Source organism: Peromyscus leucopus, chromosome 2, assembly GCF_004664715.2.
Source record: "Peromyscus leucopus breed LL Stock chromosome 2, UCI_PerLeu_2.1, whole genome shotgun sequence".
NCBI lineage: Eukaryota > Metazoa > Chordata > Mammalia > Rodentia > Cricetidae > Peromyscus > Peromyscus leucopus.
The window spans coordinates 104,658,676-104,673,537 of record NC_051064.1 but is presented as its reverse complement, the minus strand read 5'-3'; the positions used below and the strand labels follow the sequence as shown (position 1 = coordinate 104,673,537).

Genomic DNA, 14,862 nt, shown 5'->3' with positions numbered 1-14,862 from the left:
CTAGCTACATTAACATTTTGTGTAAACTAGATGTGTGTCCGTCTGTCTCCTTCATTCTTGTTTATTCGTAGCGATAAGTACTATACAGACTCTTTGGGTCCGAAGTTCTGCTGAGTCCTTAAATAAAGAGCTATTTTATTTTATTTATTTATTTATTTATTTATTTATTTATTTATTTATTTATTTATTTATTTATTTGCCACGTGGATCTGCTGGTAACTAAGGCCAATTTTCGCTCCCCCAGAGCCATTTTTTTTTAACCTCCATCCTGAATCTTCATCTTAGAAACCATCCAGTCGGAGCCCTCTACAGAAAGGGATTCAGAAAGGAAAGGAACTGTGCCAAACAGCTCCTTAGATAAGGTTAAGAAGATAACAATCTCGAAGAAACACATTTTGGGGAAAGACAACATTTGCGTAACTGATTACAATATAACGATTTTTTACAATTTATGCTGTTAATCATATTGTAACCATTACAAGGTAAGCCATTCATCGTAAGTGTGTGTAGGATAAACAGTGTACAGAGGGTCTGGTACTATCTGCAGTGTCAGGCGTCTGGCCAGCGTCGTGGACGATACACCTGATGAAAAGAGGGCATTGTAGTACCTGTAAAAGCACTCAGGAAATTGCTCCATCGAGCCTTTTTTTAATTCCTCCATTATAACTAACCACTGAGCTACTTTAGTGAGGAGCTAGGATATTTTCCCACTTTAAATGATTAGGATACATTCTCCTTACATTCTCAACCATTCAGTTTGTCCCTGAGAGGCCATGCAGAGGGCGTTTGCCAAAGTCTTCCTTGTCAGCCTTCATCTAATCCCATGATTTGAGAGAAACTGATATCAGAGGCAGTGTAGTGTGTATGCCCAAGGTTTGGCAAAAAAATACTGAAAAATGGTAAGAAGAAGGAGAAAGAAGAGGAGGAGCAGAAAGGAAGGAAGGGAGGGAGGGAGGGAGGGAGGGAGAGAGAGAGAGAGAGAGAGAGAGAGAGAGAGAGAGAGAGAGAGAGAGAGAGAGAGAGAGAGAAGAGAGAGAAAGTTAGTTGTTGGCCCCAGGGTCATGTTTGGGACCAGGATGAGTCCGAGACAGTGAGTGCATCTCCAGCTGCTTTCTGTCACACCACTGCCCTTTCAGTTCACTGAGTACGTTAAAAAAAGGTTACCTTGCCAGAGGGTTTGACCATCACCTGAGAAATCAGGCTAATCTTTTGCCAGATATTACACTGAATAACCACTGTACTCACCCATTCCACATTTCCACAAGAAGAGCCTCCAAGACCTGCATTTCACCCCAACCAGCCATTCCTATTCTATTCGGCTGTACACGACCTGGGCCTCCGTCTTACTGCCTACCACTAGAATCGAGTACTTAAGATGAATCTTCATGTTTCCTCCTTGAGTTCAAGTTTCAAACGCTATAAACTAGATTTTATTACCTCCACTTTATTATAGCCGATAAAAGCAAGGTTCAAATGGTGACCAGGGAACGGGAAAGCTGAGATCAAGCCCTGGAACACTCAATTTAGCCACTCACAACTGCTCTCTTCTCACGGTGGATCAGAGAGGAGGCAGGGTTTGATGGTGTTGAGAAATATCAGGAATACCATATGTGTAGGAGGGTGTTCAAAGCAAGTCATTGATTTCATATCAATCTACATATTTACTAATGTCTTGCCTATGGTATATACCAAAGTTGTCTCTATTAACTGTGGGAGCAAAAAAAAAGGTGTGATCCCTTTCCCATTCATAAAGTTTCACGGCCCATGCCACTATACCAAAAGACAGGTTACAAGAGAAAAATCACAACCAATTTATCTGACCATAGTTTTAAATGACACAGGAGCCTGCAGGTTGAGGACTCAAGGAGTGTGTGTGTGCTGTGCCTTCTTGTATTTAGGTCTGATGAAGCACCGAGAGTCACCTAGAAATGTGATGGGTCAAAAGGAGTCTGCTCTAACAGTGATGGACTCAGATGGAAACCTGAAAGGTCTGCCTAGTCACACTCTGCTCTGTGCAGCATTCCTCCTTCCAGATACGGCCCAGGACCCTCCCTGGACTAGTAAGCTTATGGTCTAATCAAAGAAAGTGAAAGGGCTTACCAAGGTCAGTGCTCACAGCAGAAAGGGAGGAAAATGAAGGTGACTTTAGGTTTTATGTCTGGCTTTAAGCAAAGGGCGTGGGTTCTATGACCTGCCAAGGCAAAATGAATGCTAATCTCTATGATCTGCCTAGGGAAGGAAGATGGGAGAGTGGAGAAATTTGGCTTCTGAGGTCTTCAGTTTGTGGTCATTTTTCTGAGCCCTGATGTAGCAAATACTAGTAAGTTTACTATAAACAGTATCGCCTCTCCCTGTCCCATAGAAAACACCCTTCTCAAACCCCAGCTCTTACATGACCATACATGTAAGATCAGCACAAGGTATCCTCTGAGCCTCAGGCAGGCTCTAAGGTCAGCACATCAGTTAAACAGAAGCATGCAAGGATACTAACAGAAATCAATAAACGGATTTCCCTTCTTTGCCCACAGTTATCCCATCTACAGAAGCTACCAACAGCTTCCATTTTCCACACCCAGATCTCACCCCATCCCCACCCCATGGAGACAGGAAGAAGTGCCAGAGAGCAGGTGCTTCCAGCAGACTTTCCATCTCCTGTTCCCATTTCTCAAACCCAAGGCTCCAATGTAGCTGCCAATACCATCAGTGCTACCCTGTGTCTCATTTATCATCATCAACAGTAGAATAATTTATTGGTTAGTATCCTTGTGATAACAGTTTACACACAGTCGTGAGGAATCTATTCTACAAATGATAGTTTAAGTCAATATAACAGCTATTAAGTAGGAAAAAAAATCAAGATTCAAAGCTACTTTTTTAGTTTCAGACCAACACATAGCACCATGCTGCAAACTGCATGGCGTATTTTTAGGATAATGAAAACCTCTTGATTTGACCTACATTTTCTGGTCTGCTGTTTCCAGCATGGGAACCGACCAGTGCTATGCTAACTTCCTCTGAAATTACACTTTCATGCTGACTCCTACTAGGTGGGGTCTCACCATGGCACTGGTAGTGACTTGAGCCTCTGAGTCTAAACGCACCAGCACAGCAGTGGCTCAAATGTTCTGGTACAGTGTGTCTACAGATGTCCCTGCCCTGTGGTAAAGTCCCAAATTACAGATCAACCTCCCTGACTCAGCACAACACACACACACACACACACACACACACACACACACACACACACACACACACACGGATGAAAATGCATTAATATTCTGGTGAGGAGAATAGGATTTCCTTTTGCAACCACAGTATTGCATCTGTCTGTCTGTCTGTCTATTCATCTGTCTGTTTATCCATCTGTCTGAATGTTCATCTGTCTGAATGTCTGTCTGTCATTTTGTCTCAGGGCATGAATGATACTGGGAGACGAAAGTATCACTGTAGAATTTTGTCAGGTCACATTTCGATGCAAATGTATTCTGTACTTTTCACATTCTTTCCCCTTACTGTGCCTTAAAAGCAAATCAGGTCAGAAGGTATCTTTCAACTTTGTCATTGTATGCCTTATCTCATTTGTTTTCTTTTGTTTTTTTTTAATGATTTAGTTTATTTTTAATCATGTATATGGGGGAGGCGGCATGTGTACATCAGTGCAAGTGCCTGTGGAGATCAAAAGAGGGCGTCAGATCGCTCTACAGCTGAGGTTACAGGCAGTGAGGCCCCCAGTGTGGGTGCAGAAGCCCAAAGCCAGGTCCTCTGCAAGAGTAATACGCACTTTTAACCACTGAGTCATCTCTCTAGCCCAGCGGCTCTCAACCTAGAGGGTCGCAGCCCCTTTGGCAAATCTCTATCTCCAAAAATAGGTACACCGTAATTCCTAACTGTAGCAAAATTACAGATATGAAGTAGCAACAGAAATTATTTTATGGTTGGGGTCACCACAACCTGAGGAAGTGCATTCGGAAGGTCGAGAACCACTGCTCTAGCCCCTTACGTCCCCACAAGCACAAAAATAACGACTATTTCTACAAGTATTTTTATCCTTTTTAATATACATTACAAATATTTTAGAACAATGACATTTTGTTGTGTTTAACGTATTTACAAAACAAAAATATATTACAATAAATATGAATGAGACAGTGGCTCTGACCGACAACAAGCTGCCACAACCAGGTATTTAAGAGGAATGCAGAACCTATTGGGCTGCATGTGTTACAAGTTTTAAGATAGACAGGCATCCAGAATCATAATGCATCTGGGAAAGAGGTGGGAAACCCCCAGATTTAAGGAGGGGTTCTTTTTCATTGCTAGTCGCATAACATTTAGTGGTATTTAAACCATGAACATTAATGAGCTATGCAAACATGGTACAAAGCTAATATAGTCCTATCATTTCAAAATGTACGTAACAGCCACATAATATCCTCTTAATTATTGTCATTATATACTGTAGTTCACACAATATCTACAAATGTGAATGAGGAATAAAACAAAAAAACAACAACAAAAAACCCAAAAAACAAAACAGGTCACAGCAACATGTCTTACATCCCAATCTTAAATAGGACAAGCACATACGGGGTAAGACATCATCGTATAATACGTTAATAAATAACACCTAGTTTCTTATGGTTACTTTGAACAGTTTATAGCTGTATATTTAAGAGAGAGCAATTGTTTTTTTGAGAATTTCACATTATCCATAAAAGGTAAAATAAAAAAAGAACTTTTATAATTAAAAAAAAGAGAGAGAGAAAAGAGAGATCTATATAGAACAAAAGTATTTCTGACATGCTGCTTTTCCCGTTCAGTTTGTCACAAGAATATTAAAACAGAAACAAACAAAATGATTGTCTTTGAAAACAATTTCTGAAAGCCTTTCACAACAGTGAGTGTGAACCTTTTAAGAAGAGAATGAAAATCTTCTTGACTGCCTGCTTTGTGACTATGGATGTGCACATTCGACATGTCCATCTGCATACATGCGTAGAGAGATGCTGCACCTGTGCTCACCAGGAGACCTCGTGAAGTCCCGGCAATACAAGCTGCTTTCCCTACAGAGTGGGAAGCACTGAACACTGGGCTAACATCCAACAGCTGGAGGGCTGGGAAAGCTCCATTCTTGCCTATTTTTCACAGGCATCCAACAGCAAACCCAGCGGAAATAATCCAAGGGCGTTCCAGAAGCACTGGGTGGGTGGGACTCTGGTTCCTCAAACTGACAAAGCCATCCAAAGATACACACAGCTCTCTCCCCAACTGAACCCTTCTCCTCACTCAGTGATATCCTCTCTGTTTTCCCCATAGCTCGATACAGACCACCAGAACACTAGGTCCATACCAATTGTGAATGGGCCAAACTGCTTTACAAACTGTCGCCCATGAAGAATGGTTTCTTAACTAAGCAAAAGAAAGCGCACTAAGCCTCGTGGCAGCAATTAGAAGGCGCTTTTAAGTAGGTTTGGAGTTGTGGTGGTGGTAGTGTTCCAAAGTTTCTCTTTAATCAACCACAGATTTATTTTTTTTTTTTAAGGGAAAGGGAGCCAGTAGCCCAACGTCCTGAACAGAAGTTGAGATTCGACATCTCAAGCCTCCTGGTCTCTTCAGCTATCATGTGTTTGGGCTTGCAGTTCATCCAGGAAAAGTTAGGGGTAGTGCCTAGATTTCTGCATAATCTCAGCCCACCACCTAGCCACTTCTATAACGGTTACCGCTCTTGATCAAAAAACACACTACAGGACTGAAAGGCCCCAGTAAATTTCCATTAAAAAACACACTTGGTCGGTGATATTATTGGAGTTTGTGTAAAGGCATTGCTCAAATTACATCTTTTAAAAACAAAACACGAACAAAAAATATCCCTAAATCAATTCCTTAAAACCATTATGTAATCCAATTATCATAACGTCCACTCATAAATCTTAATCTCAGACAATGAGATGGATGTCATGCCTTCGCCTTGGGTGGCCTTGGTCCCATTTCCCCAGGCAAAATGCTGAGGAGGCTTCCCAGAGGGCAGGCTGGAATGTATAACTCTGCAAGGTCAGCTTGCTAGAGTTCTACTTGGTGCTATGGACTTCAAGAAACCAAACATTCACATTCTTTATCATGAGAAATGAATTCATGAGGAACTTAACAGTTTAGTACTAGAAATACATTACTGGAATTTTTGGTTCATCTGTGAAAATCTCAGAACTGTAATACACACTAAGCATTAACACAGGGCTGCAGCCAGCATAGAAAAGCTCACAAATTAATACAAGGGCTTCTGGCCTTGGTTTTCAAATTCAGACCAGGCATCATTTAGCTCCATGAAAATCATCTTTGCATATTGTTCATAGGGTTGCCCAGTAGCCTAAAGAAAACACAAAATACAATTAGATGTTTAAAATTAAACATATTAAATTCACTGAGATTGTGGGTGATTAAAATGCACTTCCATTAAGACATTTCTTTTTACGGCCTACCTATATGAAATAAATTACTGAGCACTGCCTTGGAAACTCACAGAGAATAACAGAAAGCTATCAATAAGGAGAAAATTGGGAGCTTGCTGGACAATAAAAGACACATCTCTTTGTTAATGAAAGCCCTATCTCCAGCTGACTGTGTTTCCAAATTCCCCTTTTCCAATTTCTATAAAGTTAAGACTCATAAGAGGGCACTTTGCCAGCTTCTCTGGGCTCCGATTTCTCTTTTGACTGATCAAAGTCCATGCATTAATATTATTTCTCATTAATTATTCTATTTAGTTCTAAGGAGTGCCGAGAGATTGAAATCAAACATGACTTCAAACATGTATCCCAGAGGCACTGCAATCACGACTTCATGTCACATGTCTGTTACAGGTCACGTGACAGCAAGGGTGGCATGCTTCAGTCTGAGGTACTGTTGCAGATTACAAAGAACTCAGCCAGGAGAGAGCTGAACTTCTGATCCTGTGGAACCCTTATATCTCTCGTAAATTATTCACACCATGAGCATCAATTTCAACACACACTGACATTTTAAAAATCTTGTTGATCCTTACCAATATTTTGTGTTCCAAATGCACCCTAGAGTGTCTCCTGGAATTCTGGCTAGACATGATCCTGCCCTCCACAGGAAGTGAATTTTCCTTTGAAGTACTCAGCTTTGTTTTATTATTGTAGTTCAAGATCACCTGTAAGCCCTAAAACTAAGTCACTGAAGAGCATTGCACTTCACTTCCATGGTCAATAAAATGCTTGTAAAGGATGCTTGGATTGCTATCTGCCAGCCTCATGAAGTATGACTATTTGTTTAGATACCTGGTTTAAATGACCCACAGGGTAAGTTTTGTTGACTAGCTATCTTCATCAATCAGCAAACCGAAAGCATGCTGTTTTATCCTATGCTTCTCAAGTCTGAATCAAGGACCAACCAGGCCAGTCTCTGACAGGGCAGGTCCTACCCACCTTGTCCGGGTGCACCACCAACACGGCCCTCCTGTACACTTTCTTCACTTGCTCTGGCGTCACCAGGTCTGCCATGCCCACGGGCTTCCACTTGGTCTCCCCGGCCCACAGCACAGTGTGCATCGTGGACAGCAGGGCTCTGATGTTTCTCTCTTTGCCTTCTATCCATTCCAGGATCTGCAGACAGGAAATACAAAAGGGGTAAAGACAGTCAAATATTTTCTATCTACCAGAACCCTGAAGGTCTATCCTGTTTCAGTGAATCTGAGCACGCAGCCCACCCCCCCCCCCAGCCGAAATACTCCCCCTCCTCATCCTTCCAGTCTACATCATTGTTCAAAAGCTGTTCTTGAACTTCAGGCTACACCTCTGCAGTAGGAACTCCTTTCTGTCTTCCTGCAGCTAATTACATACTCCTAACATATGAACTTCATGAGGTCACACCTGGATCTACTTTGTTCCCTTAACTAAATAAATATTCCTTTCATGTAGGCCAAAGTTGTGCGAGGATGTAGCTCAGAGGTAGAATACATGCCCTGGGTTTGACTGCCGCCACAAGGGGAAAAAATGCCCCCTGACCTACTGCAGGAACAATTCAACCTCTCCAATTGGGATAAACCTTATAACTCCATAGTTTTTAACAAAATCTCAAACATTCGATTTTATCAATAAAGACTTGGGAGCAGATGCTGAGGTGAAAGCCTGCTATCTCAGAGACAGAGAAAGCAACCAGGTGACCTTCCTCCTCAGCTGACATCCCAGAAGCCTCCCACCTTCTCCACATCATCTCAAACAAGACTCTTCAAACTGAATGTCCCTCCCTTCTACTTCCTGTGCATCTCTCTATCCTCCTGACTCTTTCTTACTCTCTGGTTTGTTTGTTTTCTTAATAATCCTATGCTCACTTCCTGTCAACTGGTTGCTTGCTCCATCTCTTGACCTGTAGATGACTTTATTTAATCCTGCTTACAATATTCAAGCAGAAACCTCTTGGATTAAGGGCTGAGCCACACCACAACTAGAAACAGGTTTTTTCCAGGAAATAACACAATCTCAGGCTTCACAGTGTGATCAAATATCCTGCAACATAACTCTCAGATCTTTATGTCCTCATCAACAACCTCACACCACTCATCTTCAGAACCACTTTCTGCCTCCCGGCTGCTCTGCATCTGGCTGTCCACAGTACAGCCTCACCTATGAAGAACCCACTTCCTTAGCTGCATCTGGCTGTCCACACTACAGCCTCGCCTATGAAGAACCCACTTCCTTAGCTGCATCTGGCTGTCCACACGACAGCCTCACCTATGAAGAACCCACTTCCTTAGCTGCATCTGGCTGTCCACACTACAGCCTCGCCTATGAAGAACCCACTTCCTTAGCTGCATCTGGCTGTCCACACTACAGCCTCACCTGTGAAGAACTTACTTTCTTATCTGCATCCGGCTGTCCACACTACAGCCTCACCTGTGAAGAACTCACTTCTTTTTTTGTGTCTGGCTGTCCACACTACAGCCTCACCTGTGAAAAACTCACTTCCTTATCTAGAGTTAAGGAACTTAAATTCACTGAGTGACAAACGTCTTTTTTCCTTAAAAAAAAAAAATTTTTCCTTTCCCCCAAACTGATTCTTTAGAACTTTAGAATAAAAAACAGATGTTTTGTTTTTTGCTTTAAGAAAAAGTAGAACTTCTTTAGCTTAAAAGTGGAAGGAGTGTGTAGAAGAGGCCAAGGTCCTCACCATTATTAGCTCTCCTTTCCTCAATCTATACAAATCTCAAGCCTAATCTCTCTTAATCAACAGAGAACTGAAACGTTGTTTGAATCAACCAAGAGCAGCAGAAAGTTCTCAAGGTGGACAGAAAATACCAATAGTGAATTTTTCTCACCAAACTCTAATGACTGATATTTATAATCTAAAGGCTTCTGAACCTTCAAGTCGAGTATCATTGTTCATCAGGTGGGCAAATGTAAGGAGTCTGTATTACCAAACCACAGGCTAAAATTAAGCACCAAGTACAGACCTTTCTGAAGCCACTTTGCTATGGAAGAGCATGACTGTCACATGAACCACAGCTTCAGAGACCCACCAGAATAGAGTGACTGCCAGAATGAAGTGCTTTCCATAGTTGATACAGTCTGTGTCCCACCCTAGAGTCAATGTTGAGTTGTAACACCCAAGGTGGTGCATGGCATTAGGAGGTAGGGCCCTTGGGGGGTGTTGAGATTCAAACTCTTCTCCACAAGCTCAGCATCTCCTCACCAGTGGATGGTCTTTTGGGAGACTGTGGAAGCTGCGGGGGCTTAGCTAGTAGAAGTAGCTCCCTAGGAGTGGGCCTTCGAAGGTTCTCCCTAGCCACCTCTTGCTGCAGTACCCTTCTCTCTGCTTCCTGTCTGCTTCCACGTGAACAGCCACCCGGCACACGCCCATTGCCATGCCTTTCCTGTCACAGTAAACTGAAATCTCCCGAGACCATGAGCCAAAGCAAATCTTTTCTTCCTCAAGTTGTAGCTATCAAGTATTTAGTCCCTAGTGACCCACATAAAGACAACCAATACAGGGGTGATTGGATATACATGACTTGGTCACACATTTTTGTCCTATAGGATAATCAAGGGGCTCACTCACCTTTAATTTCTCGGGGTCCATTTCCTTAGCCATTTCCTCCTTTCTCATCTCAGCTATTGTTCGAGGCCCCTTCTTGTCTTTGTGGGCGTTGAAACCTTGACTAGAAAGCAGGTCTTCAAAGTCAGCAGCCTTTTGCTTCCCTTCTGTAACATGATATTTGGAAACCATCACAATGTTCATTCCTAAACAGAATGGCAAACCCTCACTTCCCGGGAGTACGGGGCTTCCAAGTAGTCTTTCCATACTCCACCCTCTTCACGCCATGCAAAACAGTAACAGCTCTGTGTAACAAATGAGGAAAATGGAAGGCTGGAGAGCCTAAGGGGCCTGTCCAGAATCACACAATGCATCTATGGCAAGAGCAGGACTGGAGTCTGGATCACTAACTAACACCTATTTCATCTCCAGTGTAACTTTGCAGACAAAGATACTCAAATTCTACCACAATTACAATGAACTAGTGTCAGAGATTAGACAAGAGCCTAGATTCAAATCCGTGAAATCCTCCCTGCTATCACTTCTGCTGTGGATATCGCTCTATATAAATAAAACACTGATGGCTAGTGACCAGGCAGGAAGTATAGGCGGGACAAGGAGAGAGGAGAATTGGGGAAACAGGAAGAAGGAGGGGAGTCACAGCCAGCCACCGCCAGGACAAGCAGCATGTAAAGACACTGGTAAGCCATGAGCCATGTGGCAAGGTATAAATTTATAGAAATGGGTTAATTTAAGATATAAGAACAGTTAGCAAGAAGCCTGCCACGGCCATACAGTTTATAAGTAATATAAGCGTCTGAGTGATTATTTTATACGTGGATTGTGGGACTGCGGGGCTTGGTGGAACCTGGAGAGAAGCCCTCCAGCAACAACTTCCCTGTCTATACCCAGCTGATGGGTTCAATGGATCAGAGTGCCCTTCCCCTGCAAGTCTGGTTGGGAACTAAACCTCCCTCGGTCTTTTTGAAGAGACAGATCCTGGAAACAAATGTTATGTGTCTGAAATCCAGCTATGATCGCAGGTGTCTAACCTTCAGTTTCTTAATCTAGAGAAATGAGGATGACGTTAACAATATAGTGTTGTCATGAGAATGAGCTAAAAGCATGCCTGGTTATCTCAGTGTTCATTGGAAAGCAAAACTGAACAAAACCACAACAGCCCATGTAGTTGGTAGTAATCAACCCGCAGTATTTTTTTTTTTCCTGGTTGGGAATCTTTTGCCATCTCTGTCCTTAAGAAGTCATTTTGACAGGTTTCATCCTTTTCTCCTAAGAACACGTTCCTTATTCCAAAGGCAATAGTTTTCTGTCCCATCTATCCCTCCAATCAACATGCACTAAGACTTAGAATACAGCAAGTGCTATGCTAGGTTTGAAAACCTTTGACAAAAGCCTTCCTTCATACTCCAGCATGGACAGGAAAGACGGAGAGAGCCACAGTCACATGGCACCTGTGTGGGGTTATGGTAGACCCAGGTATTCCTCCACACACAGTCCTGGGGGTGTGGATCACCTGATGTCTCTTCAGCTCTAAGACGGTCTCATAAACTCTGTGACTGGTTTTGGTCTCCTTCAGACATAACAGCCCCAGCAGGGTAACCACACAGGCCGGTCATCTACACCAGGCCCATCTCGCCATCCTCACCCAAGTTGGTAGATCCTTTGCCACGTTCGCTCTGTCCAGCAGGCATAGCTGAGAAGCTCACGTTGTAATTGGGTCGGTTCTGGGGGGAGGAGTGAGGCATACTGGACGGTGGCTTAGGCTGCGCCTGCTGCCAGTTGTAGCCGGCCGACTGCTGCCACCCTCCACCCATTGGCTGGGGGGATGCTTTCTGTGGTGAGCTGAGGGGTGGAAATCCTCCACCTAATCCCGTTGGTGTGGTGGGTTTGCTGGCAAATGAAGAGCTACCTACGGAGGAAAAGAGAGAGAGAGAGGAGGTAAGGCGATTTGGAGTGGCTTCGAACTCACGTTGCAAGGCATTGCTTGCAATGATTTTACTGGAAACTGCTTTGGATGGTAACAGAACTAATCTCCCTAAAAGGTAGCAAAAGGCATGTCTGTGTATCTGATATCTCCTTAATCAGTCCAGTGCTACTTTTAGGGAGTACCCCTTACCTCATTCATTTCTTCAGATGAACAGAGAGTAACTCAGGATACTTCAGTGGTTTGTCTCTATGGCACTCAGCCAGCAAAGGGCAGAACACTTGAACTAGACCACTGAGTCCAAGCCAGAAGAGCCAGACTGTGTCACCCTGCCCAGCCTGCTCCATTCTAAGCAAGTTTTATTTAGAGTCAAAACCACCCAGTGATTGCTGGGCGGTGGTGGTGCACGCCTTTAATCCCAGCACTCAGGAGGCAGAGGCAGGCGGATCTCTGTGAATTCCAGGCCAGCCTGGTCTCCAAATGAGTTTCAGGAAAGGCGCAAAGCTACACAGAGAAACCCTGTCTCGAAAAACCAAAACAAACAAACAAACAAACAAACAAAAAACCTACCCAGTGACAAGAGCAGGCGATAAGACAAATGGCCTCTTTAAGGTTCTGCTTAAACGGCAATTACTAGGATTAATTATCATTTGCTATCAGGAAAAGCCTGGTTAGGGCACAAGAGCAGCTACAGATGTTTTTGAATTTCACAAACAGGTTCCAGTTTTACACTGCTTGCATGCCTTTGCAGGAGGGCCAGTATATGTGGAAGTAGAATGAGAAGCTGAAATATCCTGATCTCCACTGATCCTTCAAAGAGTCAAAATAATGACGAGAATAAAACAACTAACTGTCAAGTGTGGGTAAATAGTATTGCTGGCTTGGTTTAAGCCAGCAGTGGTGGCGCACGCCTTTAATCCCAGCACTCGGGAGGCAGAGCCAGGCGGTTCTCTGTGAGTTCGAGGCCAGCCTGGGCTACAGAGTGAGTTCCAGGAAAGGTGCAAAGCTACACAGAGAAACCCTGTCTTGGGGGGGGGGTGGGGGTGGGGGGGGGGGGGGGGGGGGGGGGGGGGGGGAGGAGGAGGAGAAGAGAAGAAGAAGAAGAAGAAGGAAGAAGAAGAAGGAAGAAGAAGAAGAAGAAGAAGAAGAAGAAGAAGAAGAAGAAGAAGAAGAAGAAGAAGAAGAAGAAGAAGAAGAGAGAAGAAGGACTCAAAGCTAAGGTTCATTGACAAGCTCACGATCACACAGCTGGTTAATGCAATGCCCTGACCATGGGAATCTTACCTCTGCACTCCTGCACCCGGTCTCAAGCTCTTCCCAAAGCTCTGAGCTGCTACTAAAACACACCCCTTACTGTGTCTTTCTGCTACAGCTGTGCCCTTTCATTTGGACCCTGAGACTCCGCTTCCCTTTCACACTAGGAGGCTGAATTATCAGCTACTGGATTTCAAGTCAACCTGCTAGAGTTCAGCGATGGCACCTTGGTACCATTCATTCTCTTTTTTTTTTTTTTTTTTCATTCATTCTCTTTTATGCACGGGTTCTAAGTCATCCACCAGCATTTGTTGGATGACTGCCATGTGCCAGGCAGGCACGATGTCAGGCACTGGGATTATGCACAAACAAGGCTTCTGGCTTTTCTAAAACTAGATGACATGTTCATTTCCGAGAGCTTCAATTTTCTCATCTATGAAATGACTATGTCTTTATCAGAGATATAGTATAAACACACAGTTTATAAAAGAAGAGCTTCACGGTCCCTGAATTAAGTGAACTCAGGTACATTACACATCACAAAACAATACCAACCACAAGTCTGACACGCTGTAAGGGACTCAATCAGCATCTGGTCATAGAAAACAATATTCACAGGCTGTCACACGAGTCTGTCACTGCCCCTGTCATTTCCTATCACCACCCTCTTTTTTGAGGCAAGGTCTTACTATGTAACCCACATAGTCTAAAGCTCTCTAGGTATGCCAGGCTGGCCTCAAACTGGTGATCCTCCTGCCTCACCTGAAGTGCTTGGGAATACAGGCAATACCAGCATGTTCTGCTTGCTGCTGTCATTTGAAACATACAGCAAGGAGCCCTCTGCTAGGCCCCTGGCCCCTCCTATCCCTAGCACATCAACACACACATAAGGCTGGGTATTTTGTATGAAAAATAAAAATTCATTTTCTATTTCAAGGATACCTACTTTGTTCTAAATACATCTGTTCATCGCTGTAACATCTGATTTATCTCCTACTCATAGGAGAAAACCTCACGAACTAAACGCATCTCCCAGATGCCCACCAAACCCATCACTTGTTCGTGTATTTAGGAACCACTCTGAGCACCTTCTACACACCAGGCTGCTGACCCAGCAATGAAACGGTGGGTGCTGACATCGCTCTCCAGGGCCTGCCTGCCAACGATGTACGGCTTTGTCACATCTACCTTTCCAGAATATGGCATACTCAAATGCAATGATACCACGTGCTGATGTTATCGAAGCCGTGAACTGGCCGAAAGACAGCCGAGCTGCTAGGCCCAGGTCACAGCCATCCCCACAAAAGCGGAAGAAGCCCCACAAAAGCGGAAGAAGCCCCACAAAAGCGGAAGAAGCCCCAGTTTTCAACCTTGACTGTGCAGCGGGATTATCCAGAGAACTTCTCATCCAACATCTCACCTAGCACAGCACCTACGTGGTGGGTATTTTATATTTGATTAACGTTTCTCTCTCCTGCCATACTGTAAGGTCCTCTGGGCAAGAATGCTATCTGCCTTCATTCCTTATTGCATCCAGAATGCTTAGCAGAGGGTACATGGTCACAAATACCTACCAAATGAGGAAACTGAAGCTTATTGGTCCACAATGAAGG

At 43.7% G+C, this 14,862-nt stretch overlaps 1 protein-coding gene across 8 annotated transcripts in view; it reads right to left on the bottom strand.

The window, feature by feature from the left end:
- Window positions 1-4,038: 4,038 nt before the first annotated feature.
- Window positions 4,039-14,862, bottom strand: part of Dnajc6 (DnaJ heat shock protein family (Hsp40) member C6) — a 162,691-nt gene continuing 151,867 nt past the window's right edge. For all 8 annotated transcript variants that reach the window (XM_028870233.2, XM_028870236.2, XM_028870237.2 and 5 more), the window contains 4 exons: window positions 11,717-11,980; window positions 10,075-10,217; window positions 7,446-7,622; window positions 4,039-6,364 (listed from right to left, as the gene is read on the bottom strand). In XM_028870233.2, coding sequence (XP_028726066.1) covers window positions 6,263-6,364; window positions 7,446-7,622; window positions 10,075-10,217; window positions 11,717-11,980 — 686 coding nt within the window. In that variant the 3' untranslated portion in view covers window positions 4,039-6,262. The remainder of the gene's footprint in view (window positions 6,365-7,445; window positions 7,623-10,074; window positions 10,218-11,716; window positions 11,981-14,862) is intronic.